At 34.9% G+C, this 21151-nt stretch overlaps 1 protein-coding gene across 9 annotated transcripts in view; it reads right to left on the reverse strand.

Moving 5' to 3' along the window:
• Cnot4 (CCR4-NOT transcription complex subunit 4) overlaps positions 1 to 21151 on the reverse strand; it is a 137958-nt gene that overhangs the window by 61819 nt on the left and 54988 nt on the right. For all 9 annotated transcript variants that reach the window (XM_021263638.2, XM_004851229.4, XM_013074497.3 and 6 more), the window contains one exon: positions 2535 to 2799. In XM_021263638.2, coding sequence (XP_021119297.1) covers positions 2535 to 2708 — 174 coding nt within the window. In that variant the 5' untranslated portion in view covers positions 2709 to 2799. The remainder of the gene's footprint in view (positions 1 to 2534; positions 2800 to 21151) is intronic.

Raw genomic sequence — 21151 nt, forward strand, 5'->3', positions numbered from 1 at the left:
TGGTGACAATCCTCTCCCTGAACGGATCAGACAACCTGCTTCTAGCTTTGTTTCAAAGGAGGGAGGATGCACCATGTTTTACCAGTCCATAATAAGAAAAGTATAAAAATTATGGTTAAGCATTTGGATTGCCATCATCAGCTAAGACTCTTTGCCAAATAAGATATTTATTGGTACGGTACACTGCATGACACAAGCAGAACACTAGACATGGATCAAAAGACCTTTTATTGTTCCTCAACAGATTGGAGGAAAGAGGGAAAAAGAAAACTCTAGTTCTGGATCACAGACAGCATGAGAAGTATGATGTAACCTTTCTGGGATTCAGATTCTTTGGGGAACTTGTGAGGTTTGACAAAAGCACTAATGTTTCCCTTGTATCAGCGCTCTAATAACACTGTAAATTTTTGAATAAAGATGAGGTAAAGCAATGTAAAAGACAAAAAACTGACAGTGACAAGTAAAACAATTAGGTTGCACTATCAACTCTCATCAAGCACGTTTCCACTGCAGCACCATGGTGGGTACAGAGCCTTGGTTATGTTATCCTAGGCTATTTCCTATGCTATTCCCAATTTTTTTTCTTGGGAAATATACTTCTATCACCCTTCCAACTAAACTCTGTTAGAACATAACTGTTATGTAATGCAAAACACACAAACACCAAAGAGCAAATAGGCCAATTATTTTACTATAATTTACCCTCCAAATATATCTTACTCCAGCAACCTAAAGGAAATTATAAATTATAGCTTTTTAATCCTAACATTTCTGTGAAGTTGTTTCACTGTTAGGTAGAATTAAATACAAATTTATGAAAAAAAATCAAGAAAAATTTCTGGAAAATACAAACATATTAATTTAAGCACAAATGGCAAACACATGATCAAAGGTTTATTAACCTTAACTTGTTCAAAAGTTTCACTGAAAGGTTGGAAAAGCATGCATTCCATGACAGTTCCTCCTCTATACACAGACACCAACGTCTATACCTAACTATACATAAACCTAATGTCAGAAAAATAAAAAACTGACATGGTGAAATGCAAAAGAGAGGTAGATTATAAAGATGGGAGATAAAAAGCTTTAGTTTGAGTAACTGTAGACAATGAGACTCACAAAACTAATACAAGTATTAAAAATGAACATAAAGATATAGCTGGTCAACTTTTTGACTGAAATATATATTAAATTTCTAGGAATATAGTATTAAATGAAAAATTATAAGAAAACTTTTATTTAAAGGTACTATTGTGCTCAAGGCTGCCTATGGAGAAGCATTTAAATATAGTATTATTTTTAAGTGTTAATATGGCAATAAATTACTAGTAAATATGATTTGTAGTCTTTACTATAATCAATTTCTTCTATATGTTTATTTATGTCCCTTTGATTACAAATGCTATTTACTTGGACCTTCTCTTTTATTAGGCTTGCAAAGAATTTTTTTATTTTATTGGTCTTGCCAGAGAACCAGCTTTAGCTTTTACTGAAAAACTTTTTTCCTAGTTCACTACATTCTGCTTACTCTCTGCCTTCCACTGTCAGCATGCTGATTCTCTTTCTGATTCCTAAAGTTGGAAATTAAGTGCATTTACTTTTGTTCTTTGCTTTCTAACAAATACATTTACATCTTTAACTTTTCCTCTACCTACTTCATTGGCTTCACTTCTGAGACATCATGTTCCAATTATTGATTCAAAATAATTTATAACTTTCATTTTGATCTCCTCTTTAAGTCAAGAATTACAGGACTATTTTTATTTTATAGGTGAATGACAAAGACCAGAACTTGGAATGATCCTGATTCTTGATCTTTTACATATCATCTACTTTTTTTCTTCTCTGAAAATTTGAAAGAATTTTTTATTTTAAGTATTATGATATTCCAAAATAAAAGTTTGTACTGGCATTTCTATTTTTAAAAGTACTGTAGGATAAGGCCACAGTGACACAGAGGGAAATAATCATCAATTATATGGTTAAAGGATATGTTCCAGAACCAAAAGATAGGTTTCCTGATTGAACGGGTTTATCAAATGCCATACGCTCAACATATGAGTAATTATTCTGTTCTGAACCACAATTTCTCCGTCATTCTGACTTTTTTTAGTAAACATCTTCTCTTCTATTTGTACTAAAAAATTAAAGTGAATTCCCTCCATCACATAATACAGAATACGTTTTTCCGATTTCACATCATTCTGTCCAACTCCATTATTTCTCTACTTCTAAACAACTTAAACAGCAAGCCCCACTGACTATGCCCATCTCCTCGGGGGAGCTACATAATTTCACAAAGGTCATAACTAGTTAACAACAAAGCCAAGACTCGAACTCCCAATGCAGTGTTCTTTCCTTTTCATTATGTCCTTAAGATAAAATGCTACACAGACTCTCACCTGAGGTTTGTAGATTCTTTTAAAACAAATTACTCCTACTGGTGGGGGTAACAACTATACATTAAAATTGTACAGTTAAAGAAACCTGTAGAGTTCAAACAAATAACTATGAAATTATTTTGAGGCATTTACCTTTCTACATGCAGGACAAAGCCCATTTTCATCAGTGCGAATTCGATGCCAACAAAATCGGCAAATCTGGTAGCCACAGGTGCAAGGGAAAAAGTTGATATCATCTATCTCCAAGGGCTCCATGCAAAGAGGGCATTCCACAGGGTCTTCCTTTGCATCAGGACTGCGAGACATCTTCACGTTATTAAACAGCAGCAAAAGTTTATAATAATTTAAGGGAGAAGGAAGTTCAGCACTGAGAGCTAAAATGTAGAACTTTGCAGACCTGCATAAGGAGAAACAAAAGGTAGTGTTTGCTACTGGAAAAAAATGTTATATTCAACAAGAAAGATTCACATTATCAAAAAAATCTGGAAAATATTAACTTTTGTTATAATCTCAGAATGGATTTCTGAAAAATTTGCATATCAATATAAAAGGCCTGGCATTTTTTGGATTTAACAGAAATAGAGAAAAACTTCTCTTTTGCTAGATAAAACATTTAGTAGTAATATATTGCACTAATTATAACAATTTTAGGAAAATAAGATAAAGAAGTATTTTAGCTTGAAAATATATCCTAAACTGTCTCATCTCTGGCCTAAAAAATAAAATATGCCACATATCTAAAGAGTATTATAGCATGCTAAAATGCATCCCAATTTACAAGAGACCTAATAAAAAAATAATTTCAAACATCTAATAGTTATGTTAACATCAAGCTCTTGCCACAGAAAATATATATACACTAGACCTAAAAAACAGAATAGGCAATAGAATCTATTTATAATTTATTATGTGATAATATGCCAGTGAAAACTTGTAATATATTTTATACAAGTATTCTTATGGTAATGATAAAAAAAGCTGATAAGGAATATGAGAAAGAATGCCAAGCATGGTGGCACATGCCTGTAATCCCAGTACTCGTGTGAGGAAGGAGGATTGCTGTTGAGTTCAAGGCCAGCCTGAACTATAAAATAAGAAGGAAGGAAGAAGGAAGGAAGGAGGGAGGGAGGAGGGAAGAAGAGAAAGAAAGAAAGAAAGAAAGAAAGAAAGAAAGAAAGAAAGAAAGAAAGAAAGAAAGAAGGAAAGAAAATGAACGAAAGAAAGAACAGACTTTCATATCCCAAACACTTTGTTAAAAAGCTAAATATATCTGGGCTGGGGATGTGGCTCAGTGGCACTGTGCCTGCCTGGCAAGTACAAGTCCTGAGTTCAATCCCTGGGACCACAAAAAAACAAACAAACAAAAAACACACTAAATATAATCTTACTAGATTGTGGAGAGTTGAAAATTTTCAGGGAATAGCTCAGGCTAAAGTCACTGTTAGACTAAAAGGTTATGTTGAAATCACTAGTTTAGGTTGAAACTGATAAGCTGCAAACTAATCTATAACTTAATACAATCCCCATCAAAATCCTTTTTTAAAAATAATTTAACAAGTTGATTCTAAAATTTACACCGAAGAGTGAATGCTTCTGGGAAAAAATTTTGAAGCTTCTGGGAAAAAAACTGTGGATTAGTTTCATCAGACACCAAACTGTCCTACTACTACAAAGTTAAGGCAATTTAAATAATTTTGTATTAGTATAAAATAGAAAAAAATGGCAAATAATCTAAATAACCTAGAAACAGAACCATGTATTTATAAGATTTTAATATTTGATAAAAGCTACATGACAAACAAATGCAGAAAAGAGGGACCATGTTATGAACAGTAGTTGAACTCGGGGCTATGACCTTGAAACAAAACAGTATGTATCCAAATCACACTGTAATTAAAATAAATCCTGACTGATCTGACTAAAGAGGAACAGAATAAAATTAACTATGAAAGTGTTGAAAGTACAAAGAGGGGTCCTATTTTTTTTAAATCTTGAGATATAGGAGGCTTTCTTAAGTGTACCTTCTCCCAATCAGAAACCATGAAATGATATAAATGACTTAGCATTAGCAACATGGAAAGAAGGAAACATAAATATCTCTTAAATGAAAGGCAAGCAAGAGAAGAAAGGATATATTTACAATGCACAACTGTTAGTGTGCCCGGAATATCTAAAGAAATCTTACAAAGCAGTAGGGATAAGCAAATAATCCAAAAGAAAATATCAGAACAGAATACGATGGGCAGTTCACAAACTAATTACAAGTGATTATAGTAAGTGAAAAGATCATCAGCCTCTTTAGTCAACAATAAGATAATTTTTTCCCTACCAGTCTGTCAGTCCCTGAGGCCCCAAGTGAAGATTAGTTCTTCACAAGTGGAAATGACAGCTCATCATTTTGCCTGTAATTACATAGCTATCAGGTGCTTCAGTCTGAATTCCTTCCATATAATCTGTGGCCTTAGAGTTTGTGCCTTTGTCCACTGCTTTACTCCAAATAAGAAGTTAAACTATAAAATACACACATGCACCAAGCACTTTGCTAAGTTCTGCAGCACTGTTTAAAGTAGTTCTATTTGTGTTGACTCAGAAAGGTGTCTATTCTACAGTCATACTTTAAAAAGAAGAGTAAGCTGGAGATAAAAATTAATACACAATTGCTTCCATATGAATATATACATCCTCTGTGTGTGTATATACATATATATCATATAAACAGATACATATGTACGTTTGTTTCACTAAGAAAATGAAACAGGAATTTTGACATCAAAATTTTAGTATATCATAAAGGACAAAATGGAAGTAAATGTACTAATTTTTTTGTCAGAAAAATCTGCATCTAAATTGTTACAAAAAATGTTATTTCTGTAATTGAAATGTGCAATTTAAAAAAGAAATTATTTTCATTTGTTAGGAAATTTGGGACTTGTTAATAATTAGAAGAATAATACAGTGAATGTTATCTTCCTATGAATCTGTAATTATTTCAAAATAATAGTGTTTTAAAAGAAAGACATGAGCAAGGTGTGTTGGTGCACACCTGTAATCCCAGCACTTGGGAGGCTGAGGCAGGAGGACTGCTTGAGTTCAAGGCCAGCTTGGTCTACATAGTGAGTTCAAGGCCATCTGAACTACATAATCGAGGCCCTGTCTCAAAAACAACCAATCAAACAAATAAATAAAATAAAGACATGATATACGTATACATAAACAATTTCTATTCCTAGTTGGGCGTGGTAACACATGCCTGTAATCCCAGCACTTGGGAGGCTGAGGCAGGAGGCTTGCTGCGAGTTCTAGGCCAGGGTGGACTACATAGTGAGACTCATTCTCAAAAAACAATTTTACAAAAAGCCAACAGCCAGGGATTTAGCTCAGTGGCACTGCACCTGCCTCACAAGCGCAAGGTCCTGAGTTTGATCCCCGGTACCACAAAACAAACACAAAATAACAACAAAAAGGCCAACAATAAACAATTTAGAATTTATGATTTAGAGATCTGGATTTCCCACTATCATTTTTCTTCCTTAACAAAACTAGGGGCTTAAGCAGGGCATGGTGGTGAATGCCTGCAGGCATTCCAGCTATCTGAGAGGCTGAGGCAGAAGGTTGGTGAGTTTGATCCTGTTTTAAAAAAAAAAAAAAAATTCAAAAGGGTAGGGAGCTGGGTATGGCAGTGCATGTCTATAATCCCAGCACTCTGGGAGGCCAAGGGACTAAAAGTTCAAGTTCAGCCTGGGCAATTCAGGGACACAGTAAGACCCTGTTTCAAACAATAAAAAAAGGTCTGGAGGGCCAGGGATTTAGTTCAGTGGTTCTACCACCTGCCTTATAAGTGCAAAGTCCTGAGTTCAATCCCTGGTACCACACACAAAAATAATAATAAATTAATTAATTAAAAAAATTTAAAAGGTCTGGGAATGCAGCTTAGTGTGAAGGTTCTGGGTTCACCTAGTGTGGGAAAAAAAAAGTGTGTATCAGTGTGCGTGTGTGGGAGGTGTTGGGTATGTGGCTCGGTGGTAGAACACTTGCCTAGCTATGAATGAGGCCTTGGATTCAATTCCTAGTGTCACACAAAACAAAACAGCTTTGACTATGAAACATTATTTTCTTAATTATAGCTTATTAGACTTTTAGTGAAGTAATTTATGGAATGCTGGGAAGAAAACAATACATTGGGTCTTAGATGCTGAAAATTTTTCCATAGAGTATATTACTAGAAATTAAAGATGGATAGAAGGAGAAGGGAGGCAGGGAAAGGGGGTAAAAAAGGAATTAAGATGTACTGTATTATGCACATGTACTAACTCCCTGTATTACTCCCTGTAATCATTATGTATTACAAAAATGAACTAATAAAAAAAATGACACATTGAGATTTTGATTTTTCACCGCTTCTACCTGCTTAAACTTTTAAAAGTTTGCAAGGCTATATATCTCCCACTTAGAGGGAAAGAAAAGAAAACAGCAGCAAGAAATTCCTTAAGATGGTTGTACTGGTCAGCATTCTTGTCAGCAAGACAAAATACCAAAACTTGTAACTTAAAGAAGTTCTTTTGGCTCACAGTTTCAGAGGGTTTAGTCCAGAGTTGGATGGCTCCAAGGAGGAAATGGCATGTTAGAAGGCCATGGTGGAGGAAACCTGCTCAACTTATGGCAGCCAAGAAACACAGAAAGGGGGAAGAGCCAGTGAGACCTATGTGCCTTCCAAAAGCTTGCCCCCAGTGACCAACTTCCTCCAATCAGGAACCACCTCCTAATTGCCTGTCCAGCTATGAACTCATCAATGGATTAATCCAACGATGAATAAGTATAGAGTCCCATGATCCAATCACCTCCTGAAGGCCTTATCTCTGAACACATAAAATGTTTGGAGGACATTTTAGATCTAAACCACAGCAACAGTTAATATAAAAGAAAATACACCCTCATATTTCTTGCACCATGGAGAGAGGCCACACGAGCAGGTTGCCAAATGTAATCACGCAAATGGTAAAATGTTAAGAGGTAGCCAGATATTGCAGAACACTAAAATTTAAGGGAAAAGGGCTGACTTGTGCCTCATTCCTTCCACTAAGTAGCTATATGATCTCAAATAAGACACTCAACAGCTCGAAGATTTGATTTCATCTCAAAAAAAGGCAAACAGACACAAACTTAGGGAATTTCAAGTAGAAAGAAATTTCCCAAATCTTAGCCTGAACTAAGCTTTTAAAATAGTCTTTGAAATAAACTCCTCTCCTAATATCCTACATTAAACTAGAATTTAGGGAAGAATAATATTATTTCATAAACCAGTCTAGCAATATTAAGATAAAATTGATTTAAAACAAGGTACAAGGCCAATGATTAGAAAAAATAATTGATAATGCAAAATAGGAAGAAAAGGTCCAAAGGGGTAGGGGTAGTGGGAGGGGTGGGGCAGGGGAAAGGAAAGAAGGGAAAGGAAAAATGATGAGAAATGGAAAAAATGGAAACAAACTCTTTGTAAATAGGGAAGGGTGGAGGGGGTGAAGGGAGGGCTAGGAATGGGGAGAAAATAAGAACCAAGATGCATCATGTAAAGGTACAAGTTCCCAAAGAGAAATGTAAATGTGTTGTATACCTAAAATGTACCAATAGAAGAATTTAAGTAATAAAAAACCCCAAAAAACTACTAAAACAAGGTACAAGGTAAAAGATTCAATCATGGAAGAAAAATACTCATTTTCATATCTACCTTACTTTCACAGTGACTTGACAAGAACATATTCTGTCCTCCATAAAAGATGTGAGGCTAAATGTTGAAAGATACAGTTAAAAAATAAAATTGCCAAGTGAAAACAACACTGAGATTCCACCTCACTCCAGAAAAAATGGCTATCAAGAAATCAACTAATAGGGGCTGGGGATTTAGCTCAGTAGTTCCGCCGCCTGCCTTGCAAGCAAAAGGTCCCGAGGAGTTCAATCCCTGGTACCAAAAGAAAAAAATAAATAGAGACTAGAGAATGAAGAAGAAATCAACTAATAACAAATGCTGGAGGGGTTGGGGGGAAAAAAGGAACCCTTCTCCACTGTTGGTGGAGATGCAGACTGGTGCAACCACTGTGGAAATCAGTACAGATACCTCAAAGAATTAGGATTAGAGTCCCATTTGACCCAGCTATTCCCCTGCTGGGTATCTTCCCAAAAGAATTAAAAGCATCATACCACAGCGATATTATGTGCACCCATGTTTACAGCAGCACAGTTTATAATAGCTAAAACTTGGAAGCAGCCCACTTGCCCATCAACTGGAGACTGGATAAAGAAAATTGTGGTTTTTTTTTTTTTTTTTTAAAAAATGGAATTCTACTCAGCCATAAAGAACAAGAAACTAGAAACATTTATAACTAAATGGATGCACTCTGACGCCACACTCTTTAAGTGAAATAAATAGGACACACATGTGTAAATACCAAATAGCTTCTCTGGTGTGAGAAACTGAAAGTGTAAATAAGGATCAAAAAATGTATAACAGATAATGTGGAACAGGAAGAGAAGGTCCAAAGGGGAACGGGAAGTGGGAGGGGTATGGGGCAAGAAAGAAGGGAAAGGAATAAATATGAGAAAAGGCAAAAGCAGAAACAAAGTCTTTGTAAATAAGGAGGGTTAGAGGGGTTGAAGGGAAAGAAGGGGAAAGGGGAAAAAGTAAGAAACAAGATATATCATGTAAAGGTACAAGTTCCCAATGGTGAATGTCATTATATTGTATGCCTAAAATGTACCAATAAATTTAATGAAAACAAAAACTAAGATTGCCAACTTCGAAATTGAATCCTTCCAACATGGTTAAGACAGAGGTCACAATTACTTAAGTTGTACCTCCATGTACTTAGACATCAAATACAAATGTCAAAAAAGTAAAACAGCATTAACTTATTAAAAAACTTATATTCTATAGAAAAAATTTTACCTAAAATCTTGTTCTCTATATCACCTGCAACTAATACCACAAGGCAGTGTAAACTCTGACACGAATAGTAACACTTCTGCATCACCAAAACCGCACATACTGTGTAGTGTGGGAAGTGCACAAAATTAAAATCGTATACTCAAAATTATGCTTGCTTTGAAAATTCTTTATCACTTAAAAAGTGTAGCACACATGTTTTTGTGTTTAGAATTCTTTTCAAAGATATGTATTAAAATGCACTAGAATGTAAAGTAGTACAGCCACTGTGTAAACTAATTTGGCAGTTACTAAAAAAGTTAAATATAGAATTACAACAAGATCCAGTAATTTCACTCCTGGTTATATACCCCAAGAATGGAAAGGAGGGGCTTGAATATACTAATGCTCAAAATGCAGCATTATGCATCATAGCCAAAAGATGGAAATAATTCAAGGACCAATTAACAGATCAATAACAAAATGTGGTACATATATGCACTGGAATACCATTCAGCTATAAAAGGTATCAAATTCTGGCCCGGGGATTTAGCTCAGTGGCACTGTGCCTGTCTCGAAAGCAGAAGGTTCTGAGTTCGATCTCCGGTAACCCCTCAAAAAAGGTATCAAATTCTGATATGTGCTACAACATGAATGAACTCTGAAAACACTATGCTAAGTGAAACAAACCAGGCACAAAAAAGGGCAAGTATTTTATGATTTCACTTTCATGAGGCAAATTTATAAGGACAGAAAGAATATAAGTTACTAAGCAGGGAGGAAGAATGCAGTGTTACTGTTCATGGGTAGAGAGGTTCTGCTTGGGATAATAAAAACTATAAACAGACAGTGGTAATGGTTATACAACATTATGAATGGACTTAATGCCACTGAAGTAGATACTAGAAAGTGGGTAATATGGTCTTGTTATGTATATTTCATTATTTTTTTTAAATCACAAGAGTAAACATAACATAGCTATTTAAATACAGTACATAATAAACAACACTTTGTAAAACTTTTGAAGTATTTGATTGCTCTATTCAAATTAATTCTTTAATTTTCTGCCAAGCTAATAGCTGAGTTTGTAATAAATAGAAGGTCTGATGCAACTCCACTGAATAGTTATACTGAAGTTATACTGTTAACTATACTATACCAAGTTATATGTACACTATAATTAAAAGTTATTTATAAATATGAAATATATATACTGTATATATTTTGTTACCTACAATAGAACACCCCCCCACTAAGTACTGAGTAACAAACCCAGCAGCATTCTACCACTGAGCTATACCCCCAGCCCAGTTTTATTTTTTATTTTGAGGCTGGGTCTTGCTAAGTTGCCCAGGCTGGCCTCAACTTGCCATCCTCCTGCCTCAGCCTCCTGAATAACTAGGATTACAGACATGTACCACCCTGCTCAGCTCGTGGAAGAGAATCTTAAAATTCCTATAAAAACCATATACATTCAGTTCAATATATACACAGAACTGCTGAGGATTTAGTTCAGTGGTTCCACCACCTGCTTTGCAAGCGCAAGGTCCTAAGTTCAATCCCCAGTACCAAAAAAACCCCACAAAAACAACAACAACAATAATATATATATATATACACACACATACATACATAGAACTCTAAGCCATCAATTTTTTAGGAACCTGTCATGTAGTACAATATCACACCCCTTATATTTTATTTAACTATTTAACTATTTTATCACTATGAAATTGTTGTTTACTTAGCAATTAGTCTCTTTTCACTACAACAGAAGCTTCAAGACAGCCAAGAAGTTACTGGTACCTCACATTTATTATGGTGTACTAAACAGCTCTAACCTGGCTGCTGGTAAATAACAACCAGTCACATCTTCAATAAATGAGTAAAAGAAGGAATGAATTCTTATTTGTAACTGACAACCTTCTTCAAAAATAAAAAATAGCACTAAGTTGTCCACTGTTTTTGCATTAGGGATATATTTCAAAAGGCATGTTGATTATATAAACTATACAAAAACAAAAAACAGACTGAACAGTAGCTATAGCCAGCTTGGTAAATGAAAAAGCAAGATAACTAACATCAGTACCAAGAATTATTCTCGTTTTAAAATTAGAACCAAAGTACCAATATATATGTACTATGAATATACACTCTATAGAACTCAGGACTATCCATAATACCTTCAGCAAGCTAAGAAAGCATATTTATGTTTTAGAAAAATATGTATCTAAGAACTGAAACTCCTCATAAAGATTAAACTGCAGTTACAGAAAAATCGATGATGTGGGATTGCTTCTTATCTCTCTATCACTTTGCTATTGAGTAAAGTATTTATATTTTACTTTTTTAAGATGTAAATCAAAAGAAGCATACAAATCATCTCATATAATATACCATGTCACCAGGGATGGCTCTAAAGTGCTTCCCAAGGTACTGACTTCATCTGCAGAAATGTGAGGTTCTAGCTTAAGGACAATCTCAAATTGAAGAACGCTGATGAGAAAGGTAACCTGGGAAGAACTGTGGGCTAGCTAGTTTGCAGGTGAGAGCCAGGGGGTAAGATAGACTGCCTCCTGGCGTCTGAACACATCTCAAGCACTGACCTCAAGATCTGTTTGGATCTGGCTGGGAAGCAATTTATGTCCTAGGGTCTTAATAAAAACAACAAAGCAGTCAGCCAGAAATGAGTGGAGTTTAAAAGCTGGGTGTACTTAAACAAGGAACAGTAGCAGGGACCCCTGCCAAGGATGGACCCCAGGCTGCATGTGTTCTTGCCCAAGTTTCTACCCGCATGCAGCAATACTATAAGAGGTTTAGTATCACAAGAGGGAAATAGATTCAACTAAAATAATGTACCTGAACCAGTAAACAAGTAAGCAAATAAATAGGATGGAGATTGGAAGACAAATACCTAGAGTTGCTATGGTATTACTAAACGCTCACTTTCCAAACAACACAAAATTACAAGCCATACAAAGAAATAGAAAAATATTAACTCACATACAAGAAAAGCATGCAGGCAAAAGATACTGCCTACAGGAGCAGCCAGATGTTCGATTTAAAAGACAACTTCAAATGATCCATTTATATAAATTTGTTAAATGAAAACTCTCGATTTGGAAAGTACAATGACTAAAAAAAAATCCTCTAGAGTAGTTCAAAAGTACATCTGAGGGCTGAGGATTTAGCTCAGTAGTTCCGCCATCTGCCCCGCAAGCGCAAAAGACACGAGTTCGATCCCTGGTACCAAAAAAAAAAAAGTACATTTGAAGTGGTAGATGAAAGGACTGGTGAGCCTGACAGAGATCATGCAACCCAAAGTAAAGAGAGGGACAAAATACAAAGCCTCTGAGAAATGTAGACCACCATCAAGTACAGTGGTACCTCAGTTCATGAACATGTTTGTCTGCAAACAATGTGGTTTGCAAACAGAAGTGTTTGGCAAAACTTTTTGTTTGCAAACTCTACATTGGTGACAAACATGACCAAAGCTATCTTTCCCACACAAACACAAACATGGCCATCTTTTCAAAAATCATACAACAAATTACGTTCGCAAAACAAGGTACCACTGTACATCAGCAAACAATGGGAGTACTGGAAGGACAGGGGAGAGAGAGAATAAGAAGGAAAAACACTTGAAGAAATGATGACTATGAAAATGAAAGACAACAGCTACACAACAACACAGATGAATCTCACAGATATAGTACTAAGCAAAAGAAGGAAGATATACAGAATATAATGCTGTTCATATAAATTTCAACAGAGAAAATAAAAGTATTTTAAACATTTATGTAAGGTGACGAAGGTCAGAACAGTGATTATCTCTAAGAGAGAGAGAGAGAGCGTGCTACAAATGGCAAGGAGTGTGTATATAGGGAAGGGAGTATTCCAAAGTATTTAAAACATTTTGGTTTTGACCTGGGAAGAGGTTACACAGATGTTTGCTTTATAATCAGAATGTGGAATTTAACATATTCATTTTTTATGTGCTTTTTTTTTTCCCGAGGTACTGGGGAATCCAACACTGAACTAAATCCCTGGTGCTCTGTGTGCTTCTGGATGTATATTTCTTACTTTTTTCAAAGTTTTAAAATGAAAACTTTTGCAAATTTCCCAGAACCAGTTTAAAATAATCCCAGACCCAGAGTGGGATCAATAAACCCAGACACAAAATAGTAAAACAGAAGAACACTAAAGGCAGTAAGAATCTTAAAAACAGTTATAAAGAAAGGATTCTTCACCCAAAGGAGTGATAATTAAAATAATAGCACATCTCTCAACCAAAAATTGAAACCAGAGGGCACAATCTAGATTATCCTCAAGATACTAAGAGAAAATGATGGTCAACCCACAAGAGCCCTAAAAACAGAATAAAATTATAAAAGGCATTTTTGAGGAAACAGATTCTGACATGGAGCAGGTATTAGATGATATTAAGGAATTACTGTTAATTTAGTTAGGTATGACAGTATCATGGTTTCTTTTAAAAAAATTTCTTCTCTAGCATTTACAGATATCATGATGACCATGATCCAGAAGAAAGGAAAAAAGATTAACCTAGATGACAAAATGTTGGGAACTATAGAAACTGAGATGGAAATCCTTGATTTCACACTATTTAGTCTACTTCCATGTATAAAGTTCTTTATGATAAAAGCTAAAAATAATTTAAAAGACTAAGAAGGAATTGTATATACCAACATACTGAATGAAAAAGCAAACTGCAAGTTGTGTATAACACTTCATAAATTTAAAATATCTTCTCTATATAATTATAAAAATATATAATCACAGAAAAAAATAGCATACATCTGATAAAAGTAGTTATCTCTAGGAAAACAAGGGAGAGAATGCGAGGAATTGTAACTTTGAAACTTCAATATTTGCTCTGCAAAGAGACTATGTATTTGATAACAGTAAATTTTATTGTACTTTATTTATTTTTTGAGACAGAGTCTTGCTAGGTAGTTCAGGCTGGCCTTGAACTCACTATGTAGCCCAGGCTGGTCTCAATTTGAAGCGATCCTCCTGCCTCAGCCTCCTGAGTGCTGGGATTATAGGTGTGCACCACCATACCCAGCCAATAATAGTAAATTTTAAAAATGACTTTTTAAAGGTCATTCAACTTTCAATCTTTTGAGTGTAAAAGCTATTTTATTCAACACTGCCATAGGTATGTATTGAAAATTATAGGTTACCACAACTGTGGGGAGGGAAACATTAAGAGTGATTCAAAGGAAAGATGCAAAAATAGAGTTTATTACTGATTAGCAGAGCTAGAGGTCATTTACATTCTTCCTTTTATTTCCCTCTGTTTTCTAATATCTAGAAAAGAACACTTTTATAACAGGAAAGCAACATTAGTTAAAACTTAAGTATAAGTGACAAAAAGAAACAATGAAGTGATTGATGAGATGAAAAACTCTAATGTATAATTAAGAGAACCAGTATCAACATGTTTCCTATTAACTCAGAAGAAGGCTAGGAGTTTAAAAACCTAAAGGCTATGCCTGATGGAAGTATTATTAATAAGATAAAATTAAATCTGCACAAAATCAAAGAGACTAATCACTGTGCTAATTAGTTCTCTACCACACTTGTGAAGGTTGTCAAGAGAGTTGTCTCAACAAATGTGTTTTCATGGGCCAGGGATTTAGCTCAGTGGTTCTGGTGCCTGCCTTGCAAGCGCAAGGTCCCAAGTTTGATCCCCGGTACCAAAAAAAACCAAAAAAAAAAATGTATTTTCAGTTCAGAACAAAACAAAACAGTTGGTGAGATGCCTGAAGAAGGGTATGCCTATTTTATTTTGTAAAGACTGACCTAGACTTGTATTTGAAACAAATGCAACCAGGTATAACAAATCTTTCCCTTCTAATTAGTCTGGACATAGAAATCTGTCCTTTTAGAGATGTTTCTGTGTATCAATTCACAGTATGCTAGCAGTAATGGACTAGATAGAAAGTACTAATTCAAGAAGAAACACAAAACTGAACTGCAAAGGCTAGTCTAGACCACTAAGTATTTAAAAGAAATTCATGTTTACTTAACATCAGTAAGTGTTAAGTTCTTTCTTTGGCCAAATCTAAATGTCACCCAGTCACCTCCTAAATTCTGACCCCAGATGGCATGCTGCCAAATCAAGTCTTCCTTCCACCAGGGTACAACAGCTCATCCATCTCTCATGACACCCCAGAACATCACAGCTACTTCTGTGGTCCCGGGTCACAGCAAGAACTGACTCATATGGAAGCTTAGCCTTTCAACTGTTTTGGCTGAGTGGGGCAAGGGAGTAGAAATGAGACAGAAAGCAGAAAAAGATAAGGTATATGGTTAAACAGTGATTTTTAAATTTTAAGATAGAAAAAAAGGATTTAAAAAATTTGATTAAACTTATTAAAAAGCTTGTATGTGAAAATTTCTTAGAATTGTAAGAATTGTATGTTATTTTTCTAGATATGTTGCCATGCAGACATCCAAGACAAAAATAACTAATAGTAAAGATTGTCAAGGGGTCTAAATACAGAAATAACAACTCTTAATGATTTCTTAAAAAGGAAAAACTGTTTTGCTCCTCCCTAATACTCACATATGCCTCACTTCTATTGTGAGTTAGTAAAATCTAGAATGTTAACAGTTTCACACTGTACAACTAAAATAGCAGAGTCAAGAATTCTCCATTCCATGTACCACTAGTTCATTCCTCTTTCCAATAGAAAATCTTGAACAAACTAATATTCATATAGAAAGTCTTAAAAGGAAATGAATGTCAGAATGTGTTACAGAAGCATTCTATAACATAAAGAGCCCTTGATTTACTGTGACAGATCGATTACAAATATGAAATACATCAGTCTACTCCCCCAAAAATCAATTATATAGGAAAAAAAGCTTTACATTCAATAGCAATGCAAACTTATTCAATCAATTCAAAAGCTCTAATTCCAGTGTAGAAATTTCCAGGCAATGTATGCATGCAGGTTTTATCAAATTTCCCATATGAATTCAATATACCATGCACACATACTTAAAAATAGTTTTAAAAGTCCATAAGCAACCATGAGCAAAACAATTTAGAAGTATTATATGCTTTCTATAGGCAAACTGTTCTACATAAATTATATATTAAATGGCTTCATGTTAAAAAAAGTTAAAAAAAAGTCTAAAACTATACTCATATAAAGTTTGAGATCAAGGATATTGTTTATTCAACTGTGAGATGGAAAATATATTAACTCAGCCATGCCACTGCCATTTTAGAAAGCAAAAGCTCCATTTAAAAATGTAACACTGGGCTGGGGATTTAGCTCAGTGGCGCAAGCACAAGGTTGAAAGTTCGATCCCTGGTACCAAAAATTAAAAAGTAAAAAAGTAACACATTCAAAAAGAAGAGGCTCTAAATATATTTCATATTATATCACTGCATGTAAAAGTAAATGCTCATATGGAAGAAAAATCATTGCTTAACTTAATACAGAATTCCTCAGGGAAAAGTTTAAGAGAAATAGTTTTGAAAGAGGTCTAACCCTCAGACTCTGTAAATCTGTGAGATTTCTTTGTTTAGAGTAGAGGAGGGCTTTTTTTAATTGTGTCCCAGTAACCAAATTCTCCCTACTTGATTTTGTGAAGCCTGAGGAAATATGGAAAAAATAACCAAAAGAAGAGTAGTATTTTGTAATACGAGAAGACTAAATAAATTCATACTTCAATGTCCAACAATAAAGTTTTATTGGAACACAGGCTTACTTATTTCATGTATTTTGACTATCTCTACATTTAATGAGCAGAAGTGAGTAGTTGCAAGAGTCTGTGTGGCTTTGTATCTTTATTTTTGTTTTGTTATTTTGAGACACAGTCTCACTCAGCTGTTAACTTGCCCAGGCTGGACTTGAACTTGTAAAAGCCTCCTGTCTCAGCCTCCTTCAGTGCTAGGATTACAGGCATGTGCCATCACACCAAGTTCATAATGTCAAATGTTGACGGGTTAGCCCTTCATGAAAAATGTTTACTGATTTCTAATTTAAAACTTCTTTTCTGCTAAGTAAGGCACTTCTCTGAGTATTTATTAGCCAATTAATCAAACCCAAGGAGGAGCTAGAGGGAACCCCAACTTATAGCCATTATTTGTGACTAGCATTTGAAGAGGAGGGCAGCCTTATGGGGCAGAGCCTCTAACCTCTGGGATCTGATTCACCTCTAAGTAGACAGCATCAGAATGGAACTGAGCTCCAGGATGCTAGGGAGGCATCTGGTGAAGAACTGCTTGGTGGGTAGGGCTGGGGTGGGTAGGTGATGGCACATGCAGTCACGGAAGTATTCTGTGCAAAGTATAAGAATAAAGGGTTTGAGTTTTTTCTCCTTACACATGCCTTGCTGAAATGGTCCTAGGATGTAATAAAAAAGAAATTATTAGAGCTATTTTAAAATATAAAATAGTTAAACATTCTTAAGATGCTACACACTTGAATTTGATTACACAGGCTTATTTTCCAATTAGACAAAAATCAAAAAATGATACAGTACTAAATAAATACTGACACAAAATCTCACCTCCCAGACAAGTTCAGTAAAACCAAGATCATTCTGAATCATACATGTGAAAGCATTAAGTACTACTGTCCCAGGCCGGGGATTTAGCTCAGTGGTTTCGCCGCCTGCTGCGCAAGAGCAAGGACCCAAGTTCAATCCCCGGTACTGAAAAAAAAAAAAGATTCCTCAAGTACTACTGTCCCAAGAAATGTTATTTTTGCCTTATATAATCCCTAAAAGAATTATACATTTAGAATTAGGTAAAGTTTCATATTTCACAGAAGGAAGAAATTTGGTCGATTGAACAAAAAAGAGTAATAATGGTAATGAAATATAAATAATAAAAAGTGGAAGATCAGAAAAAAACAAAGATTTTTCAAATGAGATAAAATATTTATTAGATTCTAGGCTAAGTTTTAACGAGAAATAATACTCAAAGTAAACTAGTTTGATATAACAAAGGAAGAAACTGGTTGTAAGGAAGAAATGGCTTATATGAACAATGGTGGTGAGGAATGAAAGGGGGGAATAAAGAGCAGGAAATAAAAAATTAAAATTAAGTCATCATTCAGTTACCTAGTTACAATTACTTTTCAGATCATTTTTGCAATATATGATAGTCTTCCTACATACAGAAGTATGCAACCACTACCTTCTACTTCAGTTACTATGAAACTACAGTGCGTCTTGTCAATGGAGAGAAAGCCAGTGGTGAGGCCGAGGAGGGATGGCAAGGGAGGGAAGAGAGACAAAATGGGAAAGAGAAAGAGAAGGAAGAAATGCCATTTTAAGATTAACTTCACGGCCTGGCATGGTCAAAATCTATTTCTGAATATGACACCAAGACATGTATTGTGGAAAGAAGTGTTTTCTATGATACATGGTACAATAGCATATGTTGTTAGAGGTATGTCTTAAAATAGTATTATTTTCTCTTAATAACTCACTGAAATGTCATTATTACATTCTTAGCCTACTGAATCTTTAAGACTTCTAAGTATCAGTTTCCATACTTCTAATACTATTTTACATGTTAATATTTTGTGACTTAAAATTGTATCCAAGTTTAATTCTTTCATACCTGAAGTTCAATTGTTTAATTTCATCATAATTATCAATAATAAAAAAGCAAATTTTTTGAGAAAAAAAATTGTTACCCACAATCCCATATTCTAGTATATAAGTTTTCCGTACCTATCCAACATGAGTTATACATGTATATATGTGTTATTCTCAGGGGAAAAGAAAGGACTATTCTATTGTTTTTGGAATCTAGTCTTTCTCAAGCCCTTAATGCAATTAACAGCTTTTCTTTGCATAAATCATAATGGCTGCAGAGGAATGTCCTATAATGTAACCAGTCTCCTATTACTTAACTTTTGTTTCAAGGTTTTGACTACTGTAAGCAATATTGCAGCAAACATTCCACATGTGCTAATTGTCTTCAGTTGTATTATTCTTCCTATGAATGGAAAGAAATGGTTCTATGTGACTACACAGAGGTTTCCCCATGATTTTGATCAAGGATCAACATTTTTCCCCTTCATAATCTCTATTGCATATGCTTTGTTTGTACAATTATGTAAAAATGTAAAAACTATTTTTTAGCTCATGGACCTTTCAAAAGCAGATCATGCGAGGATCTGGTCTACAGGCCATAGTCTGCTGATTCCTGATTTAGATCATGTTCTATTAAAACGCATGAGAACAGAAAGTTATCCCAGAATTCTAGGTGGTGTACTACTTATTTTTTGGGTAGTCTTGTATAACAGTTATTAGTTACTTTTATGTAATAAAATTTATTTTCATATTTCAACTCTCATGTGACTAAAATAATTTAAATTTTTAAATTAGAAAGACTAAAAAGAGAAATGAGCAATTTTAAAGGTATTAACCTGAATAAATGGTGTCTACATGTCACCCCAAAGCCTCATGTGGTTACAGCTGGGGCTTTCAAAGGTGGCTGGATCTAGAGTGCATGATGCTTGGATCCGGGATTCAATGCTAGGATTAAGGGTGGAGTGCTACCCACCCTAATGGTGGTAGCCTGGATAAGATATAAGGGACAAAAACAAACTTCATTTATTGCTGCTACTAGTCTTCTATGATGCCCCTCTGCCAAGCCACCCTGCCTTGGAGCTGACCAACTATGAACTGAAACCTCTATAAACTGAACCAAATAAACTTTTCCTCCTTTAACTTTAAGTGTTGAGTACTTTGTCTTAGCGAAAAGAAAAGTAAGACAAATGGTTTTGCTAACACTCATAACTCTTTCACTACTTTTACCAAATATTCGGAGGAGACTCTCAGCTAGGAGTAGTGGTGCACGCCTTGTAATCCCAGTACTTCAGGAGGCTGAGGCTGGAGGATCAGAAGTTTAAGCGCAGTTTGGGCAACTTAGCGATAACAGGGAGATCCTGTCTCAAAAGATATTTTTCAGTAGAATTTTTTTTTTTTTTTTGGTGGTGGTGGTGTGAGTCAGGGTCTCACTATACAGTTCAGGCTAGCCTCAAACTCACTGTGATCTTGCTTCAGCCTCCCAAGTGCTGGAATTACAGGTGTGCACTACCACGCCGCGGCTTCAGCACACTATTTCTAACAACTTTAGAAAACTGTATTCTTTAAACTATAAGAGTAAACCAGTAACTTTCAGAGAATTATAAAAAGAAAGAGTATCTGTCTTATATTACATTGTATGTTCCTTTATAGAAAGCTAAGCCAACAATGAAGGATGAAGGAAAAAAAAACAAACAGAAAAGTTACTTAAATAGAAAACATGGAAGGAAGGTAGACTTAGCAGGTGTAGGCTGGAAAATTACCCAAAGACAATTCTGTAACTTTATAATACTGTCAACTCTGGAGAAGCCTGGGATGATTCTAAAAATCTACTGGTTATATAGCCTTTTGGTTCCTAGTGACTGTGCTGGACTATCAGAACCAGCTTGGTAAGTTATAAAATGTGCTTAACCTACTCCAGTTAACCCTTGTCTCCGTGATCTCTCTGTCACAAAGACTATTTCTCTCTCAGGAGATTTCACTTTGACTTCTTCCTAAAACACATTTTTCCATGATAGGGGCTGGCAGATTTTCCTGCTACTGAAAATGTTTAAACATACCAATATTGAGCACATTCTGTATTTCAATTAGACTCAATTCAGAAAGGATTAGAAAATAAGGTATTTAAGGTTATAGCCCTGATTCTTACAATAACTAATTTTTGAGGACCTAATTAAACTGTAACTTTCTATGAACCTGAACTTTTTCCAAAATGAAATGGTTGCATTAAATAAACCTTTAAAAT

The sequence above is a fragment of the Heterocephalus glaber genome, unplaced genomic scaffold (genome assembly GCF_053883595.1).
Source record: "Heterocephalus glaber isolate CG9 unplaced genomic scaffold, H.glaber_assembly_v1.0 deba00000621, whole genome shotgun sequence".
NCBI classification, from domain to species: domain Eukaryota; kingdom Metazoa; phylum Chordata; class Mammalia; order Rodentia; family Bathyergidae; genus Heterocephalus; species Heterocephalus glaber.